At 30.8% G+C, this 22,288-nt stretch overlaps 2 protein-coding genes across 4 annotated transcripts; one reads left to right on the forward strand and one right to left on the reverse strand.

Annotated features, from left to right (window-relative positions):
• Positions 1 to 2,762: 2,762 nt before the first annotated feature.
• On the reverse strand, positions 2,763 to 6,675 carry LOC105641502 (uncharacterized). Of its 3 annotated transcripts, none has more exons than XM_020683031.3 (7): positions 6,468 to 6,672; positions 5,688 to 5,881; positions 5,392 to 5,578; positions 4,306 to 4,512; positions 3,876 to 4,067; positions 3,650 to 3,785; positions 2,763 to 2,972 (listed from the first exon to the last, which is right to left on the reverse strand). In XM_020683031.3, exons 2-7 carry the CDS (start codon positions 5,768 to 5,770, stop codon positions 2,779 to 2,781), a joined length of 999 nt encoding a protein of 332 aa, XP_020538690.1. In that variant the 5' UTR covers positions 5,771 to 5,881; positions 6,468 to 6,672; the 3' UTR covers positions 2,763 to 2,778. The 3 variants fall into 3 exon arrangements, with proteins under 3 accessions (XP_020538690.1, XP_012081459.1, XP_020538693.1); XM_012226069.4 differs by having other exon boundaries at positions 2,763 to 2,964; positions 6,468 to 6,670; XM_020683034.3 differs by lacking the exon at positions 4,306 to 4,512 and having other exon boundaries at positions 6,468 to 6,675.
• Positions 6,676 to 12,376: 5,701 nt separating this feature from the next.
• Positions 12,377 to 21,124, forward strand: LOC105641509 (ATPase E1-E2 type family protein / haloacid dehalogenase-like hydrolase family protein). Its single transcript, XM_012226082.4, has 11 exons — positions 12,377 to 13,550; positions 14,215 to 15,575; positions 16,553 to 16,663; positions 16,755 to 17,031; positions 17,296 to 17,384; positions 17,455 to 17,563; positions 17,638 to 17,838; positions 17,937 to 18,062; positions 18,954 to 19,052; positions 19,398 to 19,589; positions 20,334 to 21,124. Exons 1-11 carry the CDS (start codon positions 13,167 to 13,169, stop codon positions 20,931 to 20,933), a joined length of 3,549 nt encoding a protein of 1,182 aa, XP_012081472.1. The 5' UTR covers positions 12,377 to 13,166; the 3' UTR covers positions 20,934 to 21,124.
• The last annotated feature ends 1,164 nt before the right edge of the window (positions 21,125 to 22,288 follow it).

A 22,288-nucleotide genomic window follows, 5' to 3' on the forward strand; every position in this document is an offset into this window, starting at 1 on the left:
CATTTCTAAAATGATAATACAATTTCCTCATGTATTCCTCTATTAATTCATTATTAACTTATTTTGTTTAAATTTTTATGTAATATAATGTACTCTCTCCGTCCGACTTTATTTGTATAATTGGCAAAACATGCATATTAAAAATTTAGTCAATAAAAGTTATTTTGCTTTTTTTATCCTTTAACTCATTAAGATATTAATAAAAGTCATTTATTTAATAAAGGATCATAAAAGTCATCATGGGAAAAATAATTATTTGCATGTATAAATTTAGAAATCTTATAAATATTTTGGGATATCCAATAAAAGAATGACGAACAAACAAAATAGAACGAGATGAGTAATTTTTTAACTTAATTGGAGGCTTGTACTACCATGGCGACCATTGAAAAAAATACTTTAAATTATTATTAATATAAGTTAATTAAAGATAATATAAGTTAATTAATGATAGAATTGTCAAAAAAATTCAACAAAAAATGGAATCGCTAAACCTTATATGAATTAAGGTTTTAATAAACGTTATTTTATCCGCTAACAGCTATTTTATATATTATTTTAGCGAAAGACATAGTGTTTTAATGTAATCAAATCAAAACCCTAAATGCTCTTCGAACGTTGTTGCTAAATGGAGCCATAATTTACATTTAGTAAAGGTAATTGTTATGATTTTTTTTTTTTTTTTTTTAGCATCATTTGGTATGGATTTTGAAAGTAGCGTATGCGTAGAGGCTATGAAGACTGAAGTCTCAATTATTTGTTGATTTTACAAGCTTTATTTTGCAGTTTTCTTTATCAAACTGTTATTTAATTTGTGTTTATATCATATTTTAAATATATTAACTTTATAAAATAGTTGCCAGTAAGATTTTATCACCTTGAAAAAATAAAAAATATATTCATGATACCCAAATATATAATAATAATTATATATTATTAGTACACATTTTACCGTGCATTTCTAAAATTTTATTAAACAACCAATTCATCTGTTATGTGTAATAAATTGTTACCAGCTATTAGCCAACTCGGTGAACAATACTTGGTTTGTAACAAAAAAAAAAAAAAATTGAGTCAAAAATTTTTATATGATTTTGTGTGGATGTTAGAAATTCAATCATTGATTAATTTGGTCACATAAAATACTTGGTTTTCGATTCTGATATTATACTAACTAAATTTATCTGTATATCCAAAATTAGTTGATTAAATTTGAAATAATCAAATCTAAACCGAGACAAATCAATTTGATTTGGTTTTAATCAATTTTTATACCATTATGTTTTAAATTCACTTTATTACACAATTACATTGGATTAGACCAAAATAAAGCATTTCAATTTGGTTAGCTCAGTTAACATTTAACCAGATGCTTACTCTAGTTAGCACAAACAACTAAACTAAAGAGACCCTAAAAATTATAGTTTTCCTTATTACATATATTATTTCCTAAAATCTCCAAATTGCCCTTTCATATTTCTTTCTTTTTTATTATCAAAAAAAAAAATATTTCTTTCTTTTTTATTCGTTCGTTGTTTAGAAAGAACTAATTTATTATTAATAGATTAACATAATATTTTTTTCGAATTTTACTACTATCTTTTGATATCTCTATTAAATATTATTTTCTTAGTTTTGTTAAATTTGGCCGTTGTTAACTTTTTTTTTTCAATTTAAATGAAATCTTTAAAAATTAAAGTAATATTAATTATTTTATTTCAACTTTATCATTATTCAGATATCTGCAAAAAAAAACTTTATTTCAATTAAATGAGTATTAATTAAAGGGATAAATTAGTCAATAAACCGACAAATTTAATGGAACAAGAAGTAATTATTTAGGAGTTAATAAAAAAAAAGCAACTTAGCCAATTATAAATATTTTCTTTGTCCCAAAGATAAGATTGATTTTATTTTCACACAACTAAAAAATAATTAATATTATTTCAACAATAAATTTTACATATAAAATTGTTTAGATCAATAAAATTTACATATTAATGTAACCTGTTTTTTCAGTTCAAGCTATCAAATAATAGAAATAAATATATTTTAATACATTAGTCTCTACTGTTTGAAAAAGAGAGAAATAAATAAACCTATACTTTTTTATTTGAGTCTTCTTTATTATAAAATTTATCTTCATATATTATTTAAAGAGAAGCTATTCCCGGATACGCAGCTAATAATTATTTCAATCATCTGGCCTTTCATAAATTATAAAAAAAATAAAAAACATATATTTTAAGGTATGTTTGATGCACTGTTCCTCTCAATAACACTTCAATTTTATCTCATGAAATCCAAATGCATGACCTCCTAATGAATGTTTCCTTAGGAACCTTTGAGCAGGGGTGCGCAAATGGGCGGTTCGATTCCAAACCGAATCTTAAAATGAAAATAAAAAATAAATATTTTTTAAAATCGAACCAAATCAAAATAAATTTAAAAATGGAATTAAATTTATCTGTTCAATTTTACTCAAAAAAATAATATTTTAAAATAACCAATTCAAATATCAAAAATTAAAATTATGGAAGACTTGAAACCGAATAACCGAACCAAAAATCAAAAATAATTTGCTTCGGTTCGGTTTTTGGTTTTTCCAAAGTTTGCTCACCCCCACATTTGAGGACACTAAAAAGCAAATGATGATAATATAGAAGCTTAGGCTTCCATGAGATTGAAGGAATCTAAATAATGTACTTTTAGAAATTCTTAGCAGTTGACACCGCATAGACAGCTATGCTTGCAAGTCAAAATTTTAGCTAATAGCAACTATTTTATTATTATTATTATTATTATTATTACATCAATCAATAAAAGCATTAATAATAACATTCTCAAAAACATGTTTCTGATGTGCCAGCACTTCCTCATTTTTTGTCTATCTGCCTGTGTTGAATTTCCTTTGGCATGAGCTGCCATTTTCCTTTTATGGCCATTATCCTCTATATATGGCATCTGGACAACTTAAAAAAAAAAAAAAAAAAAATCTCAATCAGTTGTCTGTAATTTTAGAGTTTTTTTTTTTTTTTTTTTTTCTATCAACTGCTTACTGATTTGCATTATCTTTGAACTATATTAATCTGATAAAAATAATTACTACTGATTGTTTTCTCCAAATTAGATTTTTATGTGATCATTTATTTATAATGATTTTAAAATAATAAATAACTATTAAATATTATTATGAAAAATTTTAATTAATATTTTTTCTTTATATGACATTTTAAAATAAAACTATATATTCAACTTTAATATATATACCCCTCATACTTATTTTACATTTTAACAACTATCACATTTGAAATTTACTAAACAATTAATGTTTATGAGCTAACCGGCTAAAAGTTACCATCTATCAGCAACCACTAGCTAATATTGACCGGTTAAACCAAACAAACCCTAAAAAGTATAGGCTCCACTTTTCTGCTGTAAAAAATGAAAGAAAGCAAGAGGCTCAAAGCTTGTTTTTTTTTTTTTTTTTTTTTTTTTTTTTTTTTTTTTTTTGAATTTACGTTTTTGGACTTTGAAGCATGTTCCTTTATGCATTATTTTCAAAAAGCATAAACTTGCAAAATTTATTCATCTAAACTAGTTTACATGAACATTGCTTAATTAAAGGATGACTAGGTTAGGTTTTCACCCCTTTGTTCCATCTCTATCTTGAAGCTCTCTGTGCGCTCCAGCCATTTCTCATTCTCAAGATGCCTTTCATAGAAGTTGACCTCTCCACCTGATTTCACGGAAACTGCAGAGGTGCTTCTCGTTCCATATCGTCCCTACACATCAAAGCAATTCTTTAGACCTCTCTGCTCAATGTGATTGTAACATAAAGAAGAATGTTCGACAAATAAAAGAATTTTACGTACCAATGGAGTGTCTGTGTCAACAAATATGGAACTTAACTGATGTTCAAATTCAGCAGGATAAATTTTTGGTAACATGTTTTCCTCATCTTTGATAGTGTTCATCATTAGTTTTTCAACCATCTCATTCACGGGAAGCTCACTGTCACCATATTTATCTAACAGATCTTTGAAATTATGGCCCAGTCGCTGAGCCTGAGACAAGAAAAATATGCATCACTCTAATTGATAGGTCTATAGCGTGTGCAATCAAATAATCAGCTCCCAAATTTTAATAACTCAGATGCTCCAATTACAAGATATGCATATTAGTGAACGTAATTGGTGAATTTAATTCACAGCCAAAGCAAACAACAGTTATAATATAGAATAGAATTATAATTTTGATAAGCTGGTAAAATAGAACTGCATGTGACATGAAACACCATCTTACCTTAGGCCAAGAGGAGTCTAGGCTTGAACTCGGTAACACATGTATTCCAGGTGATACATCTGTGATAAAATTGTTTCCTACTTTTGTTCTATTGGTTATGTAAACCATGGATTTGGAATGGATATCAGCTAATATCAGGTTAAACCCATTATACCCATTTGCCTCTTTCACAAGATCCTCGGCAAACTCCTTGGGACTCTTGTTACTCTGCAACCATAAAATTCTGTCACCGCGCCGAGGCTTTGAAAAGAAATAGGTCTTACTAAAAGTAATTCTATTTTTTTTAGAGAAAAAAAAAAAAAAAAAAAGAAATGACAAGGCCACATATTGCATTGTTTGAAGAATTGTTGTGAATTCAGTTGTGTGTAAACTAATCATTACAACTCATTGGCAGATTTTGAGGCGTCCGATAAAGACAATAGATGAAAAGAGTTGGAACTTTTAACCAACCAAAGTAATAGAAACATGCTCTGCCACTAAATAGAAGGGACAAGTAGCCATTGAAATAGGATGAGGGTACGCTGAAAATCCTAGTGCACTGAACTCATCTAACAACTCGAGGACTCATGCTTTATCTACATCAATTTATACATCAATGAATAACTGCGAACGAAAATGATAGAATGACTACTTCTAATTGAGGAATCATTAAGTTAAATAGCACTTATTGTCCTTGAATCAAAAATCAAAATTGAAAAAAATAAAGTTACTAGCTTCCTGCATTAGTGACCTGGATCTCATTAATAATTGACAACAATGTGCATGCATTTTCTGGACCATGAGTTCAATACTAGTCTGCTTACTTTGCTATTAAATATCTATAGTGAAACAGGTGTTATATTGATTTCCTTTTCTTAATTCATTATCTGGCCAAACAGAATCATTTGTTGATATATGCCGGTTCACAATCAACAAATGCATACCCTATATTAAGAATCAAGAACAAGCATGAAAACCACAGAAGATCCAGCAATCAGCTAACTAACAGATATTTACAACAACATCCATTACAAGATCAAAAGAGCCAATCAAATATAATTCCGAGAAAACAAGCAAGTGAAACAAGCAGTGAGAAACAAAAGTTACCATCAAGAAATGAATGGGAAGGTCTCCTCTACTTTTGGCTTCAGGGATTGATTCAAGTTCCCTAACATTTGTAACAAAAGCAATCTTACCATCTCTGGTGCAAGCCAACCATGTCCCACCTGCCTGCTCATCTCTCCCACCCAAAATCTGGTCCCCACTTCCCCACCAACTCAATGGTTTTGTTGGCCTTCATAATTCAAAAACCAGAACAAAACCACAATTACTCATTGACTTATTAACACTAATGAACAAATGAAACATAGAAACAGAACACTAATAACTCATAATAGACTTGCCTACTATGGTATTCGTCTCTGTTCAGTAGCAAGAGGAATGGATAAAGAGGATGAGCTTGCCATAGAAACACTGCTATGCACATAATATATCTTAATTTTGCACAAAGATCCTATGCAACAGTGATTTGCTTTGGACCATCAGATGACAATTTTAAGCTGAGAACAATCAGTGGTATTGGTAGTAGGTCTAGTGGCTGCAAATCAAATAATATAGAACAAAACCATAAGGCAAAAAAAATAGTTTAGCTTTCTTTAATTTGTTTTTCCAACAAATACACTTCAGTTTGAAATGAAAATACTTTTTCCTGGATAGCAAATACCAGAAAACGAAAAATTCCTACATGACTAACAAACTTTATTAAAAAGAAAATGGAACTTTTCTTTATCACTCAGTTATCTTTACAATCAGGTATTTCCCCATTGGATTGAACAAATTCACAAGATTGCATTCAGTAAGAATTCCCTAATCCTTATCCCTAAAAATGAAAAAGAAAGCACGTTTATTCATTTTGTAAGCAAAAACTAAGCAAAGAAATACCAATTTACATAAGAAAAGCCCTAAATTCCCAATATTCTTAGAGCAGAAATGGGAAACCAAGAAAAATTAGAGGAAAAAAAAAGTGAATATAAAGTCCCAATTTCCAAAGTTCACATATACAATCAACACAACCATAAAAAATAGAGTCAAATTCTCCAATTAGGAACTGAACAAAAGGAAAAACAGGTGGAAACATAGATTCATACAGCAGAACTGTAGATTATAGAGTTTGGCATACTAACCGGAGGAAGCAAAAGAATCAGAACAAAGACGATGCCAGATTGAAGCTAATATCATCCAATTCTTTTACCTCGTTTTGTAAGACAGCCTTTAATCTCTGAGAATAACAGAAATAGGAACTGGAAAATAAAAATGGTTAGAACCAGAAGAGACAGATGTTCAAAGTGGAAATTCTTCCCTACAACCGGCTGTAGGGAAGAATTAAGTGGCTAACTGGAAAATGGGACCACTAACAGATTTTAGTGTTTTTTCACATGAGATTTTACTTTTAGTTCGGTAGGTGAATTTAATGTCAATTTATCGTTATTCTTCTTTTTCTCGTTAGTTAATTTAGTTTCGGATGTTGGTTAATCTCGTCCCTCTTCAAGTTAAACTCATTTAGTTTGTTCTTTAATTTATTTTGATTAAATTAGGCTTTACTGTGATGTAAAATCACAAATTCATGATTTTGGAAACAACTCCACTAATAATATATGAATAAATTTTATAATTAAAGGTTTTTTTTACGACCACAGGATGAGATAAGATCACAATCGAAATGTGATGTAAGCCCACTTGACAGAATCTGAAACAGTTAAAAAACAAAGAAATTTTTTTTTTTTACAGAAGTAGAGAAATTAAACACGAATAATTATATCTAGGATAAGTTATAAATTTGGAGTCTAAGCTTTTAACTTTTTGTTATTTTAGTGTCAAAATGAAAAAAACATTTATAATCTACTTTTTAAAAAATGCACCAATTACCGGAAAGTTGACTCGCTGATAATGGGCCCTAATTTTGCCTAATCACAAGCTGACGTGAACTGCCAAACAGGTGCTGACATGGAAAAAAGGTTGTATGACATGGCAAGCTATGAGAAGTTTTTTTTATCAATTAACACAAAATGTTATAAGTAAAATAGTTTAAATTATAAAACTTATATATAATTATGCTCAATTATAGTGCCCAATTTGGTTTGAAATTAATTGTTTTAAATTAAATAATCTTGAACATTAACATTGAATTTCGATTAAATAAACAAATAATAATATAATATTCAGAGATTGTAGAGCTCGGCTGTTGGCCCAGTTGTTAGCACCCTACTGTACCGGTTCCATGGGCCAGTAGAGTCCAACTTCAGCTTTGAGAGGTTCGTAGAGAATATAATGGGCCATTGAGGTTGGGCTTGGATATTTTGCCAGATCCACAATAACCTTCACTATTAGCAATAGATGTTCTAAATTAGTTCCATGGCTTGGAAGAATTTATCTTTCATTAACCTTACTCTAATGTGATGATTCCTATATGAAATAGTTTTATGTTGAAGCATATAAGAGATCATACATGAAATTCTATGAGGACATTTTTTGAGTTTTGAAAGTGAAATAGGAGCTAGAGTAGAATTAAATAAAAATATTTAGTTGATCTAGATCGATAGAATGTGCGATTTATGAAATTCATAAGATCCGCAATGTAATTTTACATTTTAGATTTTGTTAAAAAATTAAAATTTATGGATTTGAAAAGTAGTGATTTAAATTTCATTATTTATATAAAAAAAAAACGGTGGAATTTTGAAATGGGAATTCCATTTCTTCTAAAATAGTGGAATTGAGTTCATGGATTTAGCAAAATCATCTTGTGTTTAAATTCCATCAATTGAAGCCACTTTTTATTTTAAATTTTATGTTTTAACTTTTTGAAGTCAAACTTTGCTTATTTAAAAAAAAAAAGAGTATAAATTAATATTGTTTTCATCGAGGGTCTGTTTGTTTACGTAAAATAACTTGTAAGAAAATAATTTAGTTGAAACATATTTTCATAGAAAATATTTTTCAAATAACTTATTTTTAGTTGTTTGGTTGTAATATTGAAAATTAACTAAAAATATTAAAGTTTTTGTCTCAAAAGACCATAAAAAATATTTTAATAATAATAATATAAATTTTATAAATTAAAAATTTTATTGTTAAATATAAAAAATAAAAAAAATATAAATTATGAAAGCCGCCAGTGGTGGTGGTCGGTGATAAATGGTGACCGGTGGTAGTAACTATAATTATTAATAAATTAAAAATTATGGATTTATAAGGTTTATTAATATCCATAAAATGTTTTACTTGTTCGAAAATGAGAAGTTGTTTTCCATAAAAAATGACTTAATTTTCCTTTGATCAGAAAATTTTTTATTGACTTATTTTTTTGAATGCCCCAAACAACTGAAAATTGTAAAAAATATTTTTCTATAAGTTATTTTATGAAAACAAACGGAGCCTAAAATTGAAAATACATATCTTTAGTGAACTCTTATTCATATATTCTTTATACAGGACACTGAGTTGATTGTATAATCCTATCATCTAAATTGGAAATTCTCAAAACGAAATTGTTTCTCTTATGATTCAATGGAAATTTTCCAAACCGATCAGAATATTCGGACATTTTTAGTTTGAGGAAAAAGAAAGATTCCTTAAATTGTGTATCATTTGAATGGGCCCCCACCTTCAAGACATCGGAAAGTGTCTAAAATTTCCTCATGTCGTATTTTGTTTTGTTCCAACAAATGTCTGATTGGATATCAAAATATAGTTCTGCTTATACAACCTGATAATAGATGTAAATTTGAATTTTCACTCTCTACTATTAAAATTATTTAAGAATTTTGCACGAGAATAAAAAAAAACAATTAATTCTTATAAATTATAGCAACAAAATCAAATGTAATTTGACTAAATTATCTTTTATCTCAATGTTAAAGAGTAACTTGTGTAAATAGTTATTGTATCTAACAACATTAATAATGGTAGAATTGAAAAAAGATAATTTATTATTCCTTAAAATATGTAAAATATAAGTCATTTTTAAGTGTTTATTTTGTACCAGAATATAAATGATTTTGAGTGTTGTAAGAAGTAATAAATAATATTTTTTCAATGTTACACTTATCTACACTAGATACAATATATACTTTCACAAGTAACTATTGATTTTAAGATAAATGATAATTTAGTCAAATTACCTTTAGTTTTGTTATGATCTAATTTTCTTAATATTTATACAAAAATCTTAAACAACTTATATTTTGAGACATATAGAATATTTTAAAACGGATAGTGCATTTAAGATCGCATGTAATTCTCTTATATGTTGCTTTATATTATTATATATAAATTTATTTATAATCATTATATAATTAAATATTTTATTCTTAAAGTAAAATAACTTTGTAGGTCCATCACTGCAACCCATGATAATTTTGCATCACAAAGTTTAGATAAGATGGTGACAATTAAATTTTTTTAATTAAAACCAAAAGAAAAAAAGATTTATGATAAAAACATATCGAGGAGAAGGGTCCAATTTCCCCATCACATCCAACCATTTTAGAGGCTAAATTATTTTCAAACTGAAATAAAAAGTAATTATAAAGTTTAATTTGCCCATTAAATATGTATTTCAGAAAAAAAAAGTTTAAAATTGATTTTTTTTAGTTCAATTTATCGTCTGAACTTATAATTTACACGAGCCATAAACCGATATCAGAAAATTTTTTTCACTGTTTGAGTGAGAGTTAGCGATAAATTTAGCCAAAATTATAAATTCATAGAAATAATTGAACCAAAATTACAAGTTCATGAGGTAAATAAAATAAAAAAAGATCAATTTTTGATTTTTTTTTTGCTGAATTATTTTATAAAAATACTATTGAGCTCATCTTTTCTTTGAAGACACACCTGCCCAGATGGGGACCTTATCTATACTAAGTAGAGACATAAAATAGATGGTTCGTGCTACTGAAGTTGAAACCACTAGACCATAGTGACCCTTGAGAAATTTCTGAGAAACAAGTCCCATCAATAATATTTTGGACTTTTTTTTAAGAAAATAATATTTTGGACTAATTATTATATGGGCAATTATTTGGTTCAATAAGCATTGATTACTTGGTTATTATTTCTTTTTCAATCTTTAAACTAAAAGCTATTGAGAATTATTTAAGGATGTGCATAATTTAATTATTTCTTATTGGTTTTTGATATTTTGTAGCTTATAATTGATTGATCTTTTGTTAAGCCAGAAAAAAAAAAAAAGTTAATAATGACTTTTTCCAATTGATTTTAGTATTTTTTTTTTTTTAAGAAAAAATTGATTTTAGTAGTTAAGCATTGCACTTCATTGTAAAATATTTGATTATATTAATAGTTAATCTAATTATTTAAAGGCAGAGGCTCTAGGATCCCATTTCCATCTCTCTCTGTCTTTTAATGGGTTTTGTTTAATTCTGTTTAAAATTATAGCATTTTTTTATTCGTTAGAAGGTTGAATTAACACAATGTGTTTTACGATAAGGATATCCTTTTCATTAACTCACCAAATTATTGAAAACTCTTATCGTTAAGAGAACTCGAATTCGAGACCTTCACTCAACCAAACTACACCTAGTTCCAACATAATAACAATATATTATGTACAATAATATTGGTAAGAAATATTATCTTTCATGTTGGAAAATTAATGAAATATTAGTTTCTATTGAGATAATTAATGAAAGAGTAATTTAATTAAATATAATTATTTTTGACACTTGAAAATGAGTAATAAATAATAATTTTATAGCATGGTGGAATTAAGGGTGTAATGAGCCGAGCTTGAATATGCTAGGCTTGAATGAAATTCAGCTCAATAGAATTTAGCTTCACTTGAAATTCAACGAGCGTGAAAATTTAGACTTAGGTTTGGCTTGAGTTCGACTTGAGCTGGACTTCAGGCTTGAGTTTAATTTAAAAAATTTTAGGCTTGAGCTTGGTTTAAGGCTGAGTAATCTAAACTAATATTATATATTTATATATATAAAAACTTGATAAGACTTGAAGAGTTTTCGAGCTGAACATCATTAGACTCGAGATCGGCTCGATTACTAAATGAACATGCTCAAACTCGATTTGAATCAAACTTTTTCGAGCCGAATTTGAACAGCTCATGAGTCAACTCGGCTCGTTTACACTCGTAGGATGGTTGTTTGGTTTATGATTTATGAAGTGATTGGGTCTTCTCTCATATCACTTATTGGTGGTGTTGGTTTGGTGAATGTGTGGACCGACAATGCAACAGTTTTTCGTCAACGTGGCCACAATATATTCAAATTTCATACGCCTGAAATTGATATGGCTTGCTGTTCCATGGCCACTACATGACCTTTTTTTTCTTTTAAGAAAGACTAAAATGCATAAAATATACTCCTTTTACTTTATTATATATATATATATACTTCAATTTTTAAAAATACAATAAATCCATTGCAAAACTAGGGTTCCACAATAAAAATTTTAAAATACATGAATATATGAAAAAGGAAAGTCAACATATTATTGCCAATCAGGTGGTGGTCTTTTCACTTACTTGAAAAGTGGAAGGTCTCGAATTCGAGTTCTTAAAATTATATTAATATTAATATTAATATCAAATCTTAAAATAGCACTACCTTCAACTAAAAAAATAGATTTATTTTGTTTTTCACATAAATTTAAAAATTGCAATTAATATGGCTAAATCTTAACTTTTATTTTACAGATCAAATGAATTTATTTTAATGGAAAGATGGATTACGAAGCGTTAATTATATAATGTTATTTTTAGTATTTTTTAGGATACTTTTTAACGAAATGGAGTCTTAATTGATAAAGAAGTAGAGCTTTTATTCTTATTTAATTGAATTATTTTTGTTGAATACTATTAAATCATTTTCAAGATTGTAAAACTTGACTTGAAAGTCAGATTAATTATTTATCCAATTTAATCATTTTTGGTTTTATATATAGCATGTAACAAACGACGCCGTTTTTGGCTATGTTGTCCTTTTCTTTGTAACATTCTTGAAGCAAGAATGGCAACAGCGAGTCAAGAAAAAGTAGGAACAAGTGAGAATCAGAGGCAACAGTCTTCACGATCTCTCTTTGACTGTTCTCGCGTCATTCTCCACGTGTCAATCAAAGAGGCAGCCAAATCTTTCTCCGGCAATAATCATCTGCTTCGCCAACGTTTTTAAGCTCGCTTTGCTTATTAAAGAGGCGAAGCTAACTATTTCACTCATACAAAGCTCACTTTTTTTCTGTTTTTCTACTCTCTCTCTACCTGTCTCTATCTACAAGGAAGAGATCTCTGGCGCTTCTGTTGAAAGTAAGGAATTGTCATAGGAACACACAATCTCTCTCGAGACCTGATGTTCTTTATTTTCTGGGGATGCTTTTCATTTTTAGTTTTTTTAATTGCAAAATTTATATATTTTCAAGTCAATTAAATAGGATTAAATGGAGGCTCGATGCTTTGCCGTCGTGCTTAAAATCATGTCCCTCTGTTGTTATGTGCAATGGTTAGAATTGAAAGTTTAAGTATTTAAAGCTTATTGAATTATCAAAGCTTTGAACTTTATGGTTCATTTGCTGGTTTAGTATAACTGCAGTTTTATCAAATCAATTGCAGTGTAGTTCCTTCTGTTTTAGATTGATTTGGTTTTTGAGATTCAAGGTATTTGTGATATGGGATAATGGGTATGTTTTGCTTTTTTTCAGTAGTTGTATGTTGTTTGGATGTTTTATGCAAGTGCTAAGATAAATGTGGGCACTGAGGGAAAACTTGACTTGGTCTTAGTTTTTTTTTTTTTTTTTTTTTTTTGGAAAAGTTTTGGTGAAATTAAAGATACGCATTGAATATTAGCCCTAAAATGTCTAGGAGAGGCTTACATTTTAGCAAGCTGTATTCATTTTCTTGTTGTAAATCTTCATTTAGAGAAGACCATGCTCAAATTGGTCAGAGGGGATACTCTAGGGTGGTATACTGCAATGACCCTGATAAACCAGACGCAATTCAGCTCAATTATAGGGGAAATTATGTATCGACTACAAAGTATACTGCTGCTAACTTCATACCTAAGTCTTTGTTTGAGCAGTTTAGGAGGGTTGCAAATGTATATTTTCTTGTTGTAGCTTGTGTTTCATTTAGTCCGTTGGCCCCCTACACAGCGCTCAGCGTTTTTGCACCTTTGGTAGTAGTTATTGGAGCTACTATGGTTAAAGAAGGTGTCGAAGATTGGAGGCGAAGAAAGCAGGTAATAATTGTTTTCCTTCTGCATGTGATGATTTTTTTTTTTTTGGGCGTTTTAGGTATATTTCCATTTAGTGCGACATTGTAAAAGTACCAGGTATTCCTTTATAAACCAACAAACTCTATTGATTTTAGGTTTGCTGAATAATAAATTCCTAGTATTGTTGTAGTGCATCAATGAATTGCCATAAAATGATATCTTACTATATATATTTGGTTGCTATGGATTAATGTTATTAGCTTTGGAAGCTTCTTCTGATCAAGTTTCTAAACAATTAGCTTTGGAAGTTTCCTCTACTCAAGTTTTCTGAATAATTAATAAAAAATGTCGGTATCCTAATCGTATACTCGATATTAACTATTCAGATATGAAATTTAATTGTAATTCACCTCAGAAATTTCTTCTGCTCAAGTTCTTTATTTGTTTGATAGCTTCAAAATACCCATTCTTAATTGCTTGCTGAAAGAGAACATTCCTTTCAGAGCTAGTGTTCCGTTTTAGATGTATCTAGCTGGCTTTTCCATTTTGTTTCTCTTACAATCTTTTCTATGTTTCTTGCGTTATCTCATGGAAATTTAGGTCTTTTATGATCTCATTATTATTAATACGAATGTCTTTTCATTTCTACTGGATTTCCATTTAATTCATAGATAATGGATTGGAACAGGATATAGAGGCAAACAATAGAAAGGTCAAAGTTTTTGGTAAAAGTTATACTTTTTATGAGACCAAATGGAAGAATCTCCGAGTTGGGGACCTTGTTCAGGTGTCCAAGGATGAATATTTTCCTGCTGATCTGCTTCTGCTTTCATCGAACTATGAAGATGGAATTTGTTATGTTGAGACCATGAATCTTGATGGGGAGACTAACTTAAAATTGAAGCATGCCTTGGAGGCGACATCCTCCCTACACGATGAAGAATCCTTAAAGAATTTTACGGCTGTGGTCAAGTGTGAGGACCCAAATGAAAATCTGTATACTTTTGTTGGAACATTGAATTATAATGGAAATCAGTATCCACTTTCGCCACAACAAATTCTTTTGAGAGATTCAAAGCTCAAGAATACTGAATATATCTATGGTGTAGTTATTTTCACTGGGCATGACACAAAAGTGATGCAAAATGCTGTGGATCCTCCTTCTAAGAGGAGTAAGATTGAGAGGAAAATGGACAAGATAGTGTATGTCCTTTTCAGCACTTTGATTTTGATATCATTTATTGGATCTATATATTTTGGAATTGAAACTAAAAGAGATATCAGTGGTGGAAAGTATAGAAGGTGGTATCTCCGACCAGATGCCACAACGGTGTTTTATGACCCTCGAAGAGCATCCCTTGCTGCTTTTTTTCATTTCCTGACAGGACTTATGTTGTATGGATATTTGATACCAATATCCTTGTATGTGTCAATTGAAATTGTAAAGGTCCTTCAGAGCATTTTCATTAACCAAGATCAGGAAATGTACTATGAGGAGACTGATAGGCCAGCACATGCACGTACATCTAATTTGAATGAGGAACTTGGGCAGGTCGATACTATACTATCTGACAAAACAGGTACTTTGACATGCAACTCAATGGAGTTTGTCAAATGTTCAATAGCAGGAATTGCTTATGGCCGTGGTATGACAGAAGTGGAAAGAGCTTTGGCAAAGAGAAGAAGTGATGGACCATTGGAAATGGATGATATTTTATGTGATACACCTGATGATAATGTGGATACAGGTTACTCAGGAAAGTCGATCAAGGGATTCAACTTCAGAGATGAACGCATATTGAATGGCCACTGGGTTAATGAACCTCAATCAGATGTCATACAGAAGTTCTTTCAGGTGCTAGCCATTTGTAATACAGCTGTTCCTGAAAAAGACAAAGAATCAGGTGAAATTTTCTATGAAGCTGAGTCGCCTGATGAAGCAGCCTTTGTTATAGCTGCAAGGGAGGTTGGTTTTGAGTTGTTTGATAGGACACAAACAAGCATCTCGTTGCGTGAGTTAGACCCCGTGACTGGTAAAAAAGTTCAAAGGTGAGGTTTCAGGACCCTGTTTCAACTTTTGAGAAATATTTTGTGCATGAGTTACTCCTGTTCTATGAAAACATAGTTACATTTGTGCTGTCCTTGTGTTAATTGTTTTTGCAAATTAATGTGAGATAATGATATCTTAAATCATTAACTGATTTTTCCGTTTTATCATCCATTTACTGTCCACATGTGGAAAAGCAATGTAAAATCTTTTAAGTTAAGCCTGATTCCTCCTTTTTTTCCCCATTGATCGCGGTGGTAGGTTAAATGCTTCTTAAATGCAAATACAATGCATGGTATTCTATTATTCAGTTTCTCATGCTGTGAAATGTATGACGACTACTTAACTTGATTGTAGGCCTGATACAAGCTTCCAAACACTTGCATCAAGTGTTTACATTACCATTTCAGAAAGGCTAGCTTAAATTCAAACTAGTGAAATATTAAACTTTCCTACTCTTTAGCATCTGATACTTCCAAAGAAGAAAAATTACCATTTCATAACTTGTGTATACAGTGAAAGAAGTTGTAAATATTATTGGTTGCATTGTCATTTATGAAGGAAAAATATTATATTATTAGAGAAGGTGGGAGCAGAAGTCTTTATGTTGGTGTAGCAGAATGCTCACATTTTTGTTGCATCAGAAGTCCACTTTATTTGCTCATGTAGAGATTTGCATCTATCTTTTTTTTTTTTTTTTTTTTTTTTTTGTGTGTGTTGGGGGGTGGGCGCGGCAGGGGGAACGATTGGGTTTGCAGAGTGGGGAGAAAATGAAAGATAAGCAGAGACAAACCTTCAAGCATAGAGAATGATATCTATTGTGGATGGCAAATGTGGATCATCTACTATTAAGTAATAGCAAAATAAAAATTGCTTAAAGTAGGACTCCACATGTATGCCACCTCTTATAGATTAACGTTATTCTTGTACTTTATGTATTACCATCAGGAGTTTGATGTGATTCAATTTTATATTCTAGAAATTACAAGCTTCTTCAAGTCCTAGAGTTCAGTAGTTCTCGTAAGAGAATGTCTGTGATTGTAAGAAGTGAAGAAGATGAACTTTTGCTCCTTTCCAAGGGTGCAGACAGGTTTGGATCCTGATGCACAGAAACCTCATTGCTTATGAAATTGTATATTGATTAACTAAATTTATATCTACATTTGTCTGCTTATATTCAGTGTGATGTTTGAAAGGCTCTCAAAAGATGGGCAGCTGTATGAGACTAAGACCAAAGAGCATATCAAAAAATATGCAGAGGCAGGTTTGCGGACATTGGTAATTGCATGCCGTGAGCTTGGTGAAAATGAGTATGGAATCTGGGAAAAAGAATTTTCAAAAGCCAAAGCGGAAGTAACTGGAGACCGAGATGTATTAGTGGATTCCATTGCTGAAAAGATTGAGAAGGATTTAATTCTTCTTGGTGCTACAGCTGTCGAGGACAAACTGCAAAAAGGGGTAGGTACCAAACTTGATTATCTGTTTTTGTTGATAGAATAGGGAGGGATTCTGGCTCCTAGTTGTTCTAACCTGTGCAGTCCCCAATGCAACCTTTTCATTTGTATCATCCTTTAATTTTTGTAGAGCATGTCATCAATTTATAACTGGAAAATAATTTCCATGGCAACCAAAACAAGCAGCCAATTTCAGTATATTGGAGTTGTATTTGCAAGATTATACTTCCACTGGTTGTTAAAAATTGGTATGTTCTGTCATGTTTAGGTTCCAGAGTGTATTGATAAGCTTGCACATGCTGGAATTAAAATATGGGTCTTAACTGGCGACAAGATGGAAACGGCAGTAAATATAGGGTATGGTTCAAAGTCTTAAGCCAAATTATTATCCTCAGGTTTCACATTATAACTCATCTAATTCATGCAGATATGCATGTAGTCTACTAAGACAAGAAATGAAACAGATAATCATCACACTTGACTCTCCAGACATAAAAGCCTTGGAAAAACAAGGAGATAAAGAGGCTATTGCTAAGGTACACAATTCATTGCTGATGGCTAAATAGCAGTCTTCATGTCATGAAATCTCTGAAATACTTGGTCATTCTAGGCTTCTCTTGCAAGTGTGATGGAACAAATAAGAAATGGAAACTCTCAACTTAAAGAAGGATCATTTGAATTTGGTTTAGTGATTGATGGGAAGTCTCTAGCTTTTGCACTGGACAAGAGGCTAGAGAAGAAATTTTTGGAGCTTGCACTTGGCTGTGCTTCTGTTATATGTTGTCGGTCTACTCCGAAACATAAAGCTCTTGTAAGTGTTATGCACATTCTCATCTGTTTTCTATAAATTTTCAGTTTTCTATTGCAACTGATGTCAAATAATCTAATAGAAATATAGGAGATATGCAGGTCACAAGACTGGTGAAAACAGAAACAGGTAAAACAACACTGGCAATTGGTGACGGAGCAAATGATGTTGGCATGCTTCAGGAGGCTGATATTGGAGTTGGGATCAGTGGTGTTGAAGGAATGCAGGTCAGTATCTATTTCTAATAGGTAGTTAATTGATTTATTCTTAGTACATTGAGAGTTAGAGGTTTAATTTCGAATCATTTAGACATTGGCTTTGCAAATATGGGTAAATGCTTCGTGAGGGCCAAATCATCAGTTTTCTCCTTCATATGTTACCATATTGCACAAATTTCCATTACTTGCATGTTTTAGTCCTTATGTGTGAGTGCTTAACCAATCTTGTGTCTCTTTGCTGTTTCCATTTGCACACTACTGCCACAGGATATGACTTGTCCCAATTTAAAAGTGCAAAAGAGCTTGTTACTGTTCTACTAGGTTGCTCTTAAAAGGTTTTACCTGTTCTTAAGATCCTTGTCAGGTTAGATTAGTACTTTCATAAATTTAGTATTGATCAGATTCTTGCATTTACTATGTATTTACCTTTTTTTGACCTTTTCCCATTTCTTGTGAGGAGTAACTTCAGATTTAATGAAACTGATGACAATCAATCATTAGTAGCTCCTATTTCCTTATTGAGAAACAGACTTCAGCATTTTAATCATCTGTTGTCGAGGATTAATCCTTTAACCCTAAAGCTTATTGTAATTGTGGACTATTCCAAGATAAGGGCCTAAGCAGGGTGCAATAATTTGGGTTAAGTGATGTATGATAATGAAATACCTCCTTTGCCTTCTTCTGTTTGCTCTTATATGCCATCTCTTCCATATTTTGCTGTCCATCAATATTATTTTTGAGTGCAGCCTTGTGGAAATCTTAAAATTTAACCTGTTTCCTTAAATATGCAGGTTCATTCTAATCATTCAACTCATGGGTCTCAGTTGAAACATTCCTAATAAGCAGATCCGATGATAATAAATTACTGAAATAAGTTTTCTTTTTGTCCTTTGGCTGCAGGCAGTTATGGCAAGTGATTTCTCGATAGCTCAATTTCATTTTCTGGAACGTTTGTTACTGGTACATGGGCACTGGTGTTACAGGCGAATAGCAATGATGGTAAAACTATGCTCTCCTGTGTTATCCATATCATTTAAGAATTGAATTAATAAGCTTTTGGAGAAATGAAAATCACTCATTGATAGCTAGTTCAGCTTTTTTTAAAATCCACTTATGGTACTACTGATGAAGTGACTGATTTTCTCTCTTGCTTATCCTCTTGCTTTTCATGGTGCAATTGAAGATTTATGATGTTTATCATTTCTGGTTCTTTTAGTTTCTTTCAACAGAGAAAGGAAAAGAAAAAGGGCACATTTCATTGTTACTTCACGGATATGATGAAAAACCTTGGCATACATGGAATTCAACTGAATGCTTATATTATCATTTCTCTGTTAATTGTAGATATGCTATTTCTTCTACAAGAATATCGCATTTGGATTTACTCTATTTTGGTTTGAGGCGTACACTTCTTTCTCCGGCCAGCCTGCTTATAATGATTGGTATATGTCATTCTATAATGTCTTCTTCACTTCTCTTCCTGTTATTGCTCTCGGTGTTTTTGATCAGGATGTCTCAGCAAGGCTTTGCCTTAAGGTATGCAATGACCATCCGCCTAAGATACTAGAAACAAAACTGCATGTTGACTTATGTATTCTTATATGATTTATATCCTTTATTGTAAATTTTCTATATAGTTGTAGGTTTATCTGTATATATACACCTAGATGTAAATCACAAATACATGAGAAATTGAGAATTAATTTCTCCCAAAAACCTAAACTCTGATACCCTCTTGGAATAAAATATGGATTGTAATGTTGCATAGGTGGTTTGAATTATAAATGAAGCCCATACTGCTTATTACTCCATCCAACAGAAAGATAGTACTTTGTAATAAGTACGAAAGAGAAAATAGAATCAACTTTTTCATTTGTGCCTATACACACACACACACACACACACACACACACACACACACACACACACACACACACACACACGCTATGCTTTTGACTCTTGGAACCCTTAATGCTATCCTCTAATAGACTATAAAGGGTACTTATCCAACGTTTCATGCTTAACTGATTACCCTACTTAGCATGCTTAGCCGATTTAGCATTATATACACACACATGCTAAGAATGAAAAGATTTGGTTTGCTGTGGGTAAAGAAATGAACAAATGAATAGGGAATCTTTGTCGAAATAAATAAGAACTGCTGTTAAATCTATGCCTGTGATTATGTTTTTGACTGTAGAAGAACTTCATTACTATGCGATTGTGAAAATATTTACTGGCTTCTTTTAGCAGATTGATGATTTTATACTCTCTTTACAGCATCCTTTGTTATATCAAGAGGGAGTACAAAACATCCTCTTCACCTGGCCTCGCATTCTTGGCTGGATGTGTAATGGAGTACTTAGTTCCATAATTATCTTCTTCTTCGCCATCAACTCCATGATTAATCAAGCTTTTAGAAAAGATGGTCAAGTGGTTGACATTGAGATTCTTGGGGCTACAATGTATACATGTGTAGTATGGTCAGTGAATTGCCAGATGGCATTATCAATCAATTACTTCACTTGGATTCAACACTTCTTCATTTGGGGAAGCGTAGCCTTCTGGTATATATTTTTGGTGATATATGGTTCAATTTCACCTATTGTTTCTACAACAGCATACAAAGTTCTTGTAGAAGCTTGTTCTCCAAGCCCTTTCTATTGGCTTATAACTCTTCTTGTGGTCCTTACCACCCTACTACCTTACTTTTCCTACCGGGCTTTCCAGTCTCGTTTCCGACCAATGTACCATGACATCATACAAATTCAGAGATCAGAAGGCTCGGAAACAGAAACTCAAATTTCCAGTGACTTGCCGAAGATGGTCAGGATGAGAATGCATCATCTAGAGGCAAATTTAAGGCAGAGGAACCAGTAGAAAGCATAGATATTCATGTTCATTACCAGTTTTCTTTTCTTTTTCTTCTTTTTTTTATTTTTATTTTTGTTTTTTATGTATATTGCAAAAGAAATTTATAGATCTGGAGTTTGCGAGAGGACAGGACTTCTTCATCAGCAAATGTAAATTTCAGCGTCAAAAAATGTATGGCTTTACTATGGCTTGTTTGACATCCTGGGTTTGTAGGCAGAATTTGAGCAGTTCACTTTATCTAAATTGCTATATAACTGATTATATTTGCTTATTTTGACCAATTAGCTCTCTGAAGTATATTGATTCAAACAAAATTTTAACATTTAAATTTATAAATTTTCATTTTCAACAACCCTTTTAATGACAATTAATAATACGTTGATCTTTTATATTTATTACACAAATACAAACATGATATTAATGTAATACTGAAATAACTTATATCCTTTTTCATGTATAGAAAACTACTATTTAGTCTTTTAAGGTTAAACTCTAATGATGAACTTTAATTTCGTTAATTATTTATCATTTTACCAGTAAGTATTAAGATAAGTAGTTCAATACTCTTTTCTTTTAAATGATGATAAACGTTTAATTCTCATAGATAAATTAAATATTCAATTAGAATAATTTACTTAATTGTCCGCCGATATTTAATATATCAAAATAAAAATTGAATATACAGTAAAAAATTGCAGATAATAAATGAATGAATTCACACTGTGTCTCAAAATAGTATCGGAGAAAGAGTAGGAAATATGAAAGCATCCTTGATTTGCAATTACCTGTTAACTAAGCAATGACATTGAAGTGGACCCTCACTAATAACAGCCATGACATGACAAGGACACATCAGCATTAAATAATTTTGTGCAACACGAAACGAAACTCACTCAATTAATCAAATTATTACAATTAGGAACGTGGACAGGACACAAGCATGATACATGTGCTATTTTACCAACCCATTAGCCCACTAACCTTAATTTGCGACATCATCACTTCATCCAACCATGTTTCTGCTGCCAGCCAAGATTCTATTAGCTAAAATTAGTTGTTACCTGTTTGATTAATTTTTCATAAAATTTAAAAGTTATATATTATGTGAGTTAATTTTTTATAAGATATTATTTTTAATTTTTAAAAGTTAATTCAAACGTTATGTACCGAATACTATAAAAAAAAATGTTTAGTATTTTGACTATTTAAAAAGTTATTGTCGAATATAATTTAAGTGTAATCTGATTGAATTTTTCACTTATATAAAGAGTGAGATATTTTGAATTTAAGTTTTCTTGACCATAAGATGTTGGAGTATATGGGTAATCCTATATCGGTAAATACAACTAACTAAAAGGGTA

Source organism: Jatropha curcas, chromosome 11 (genome assembly GCF_041381405.1).
Source record: "Jatropha curcas cultivar XTBG-Jc1 chromosome 11, XTBG_Jcur_1.0, whole genome shotgun sequence".
In the NCBI taxonomy this organism is placed as follows: Eukaryota; Viridiplantae; Streptophyta; class Magnoliopsida; order Malpighiales; family Euphorbiaceae; genus Jatropha; species Jatropha curcas.

Bases quoted from the DNA above. Each gene is read 5' to 3' on its own strand.
- LOC105641502 (XM_020683031.3), bottom strand. From the start codon at position 5,770: ATGTGCATAGCAGTGTTTCTATGGCAAGCTCATCCTCTTTATCCATTC. The intron at 4,068-4,305 runs GTAAGATGGTGT...TTCTTGTCTCAG, and splicing joins TAGACTCCTCTTGGCCTAAG to GCTCAGCGACTGGGCCATAA. The intron at 2,973-3,649 runs GTGAAAACCTAA...TTTTTTTTTAAG, and splicing joins GATAGAGATGGAACAAAGGG to TTGTCCAGATGCCATATATA.
- LOC105641509 (XM_012226082.4), top strand. From the start codon at position 13,167: ATGTCTAGGAGAGGCTTACATTTTAGCAAGCTGTATTCATTTTCTTGT. The intron at 17,564-17,637 runs GTACACAATTCA...TGGTCATTCTAG, and splicing joins ATAAAGAGGCTATTGCTAAG to GCTTCTCTTGCAAGTGTGAT. The intron at 18,063-18,953 runs GTCAGTATCTAT...CTTTGGCTGCAG, and splicing joins GTGGTGTTGAAGGAATGCAG to GCAGTTATGGCAAGTGATTT.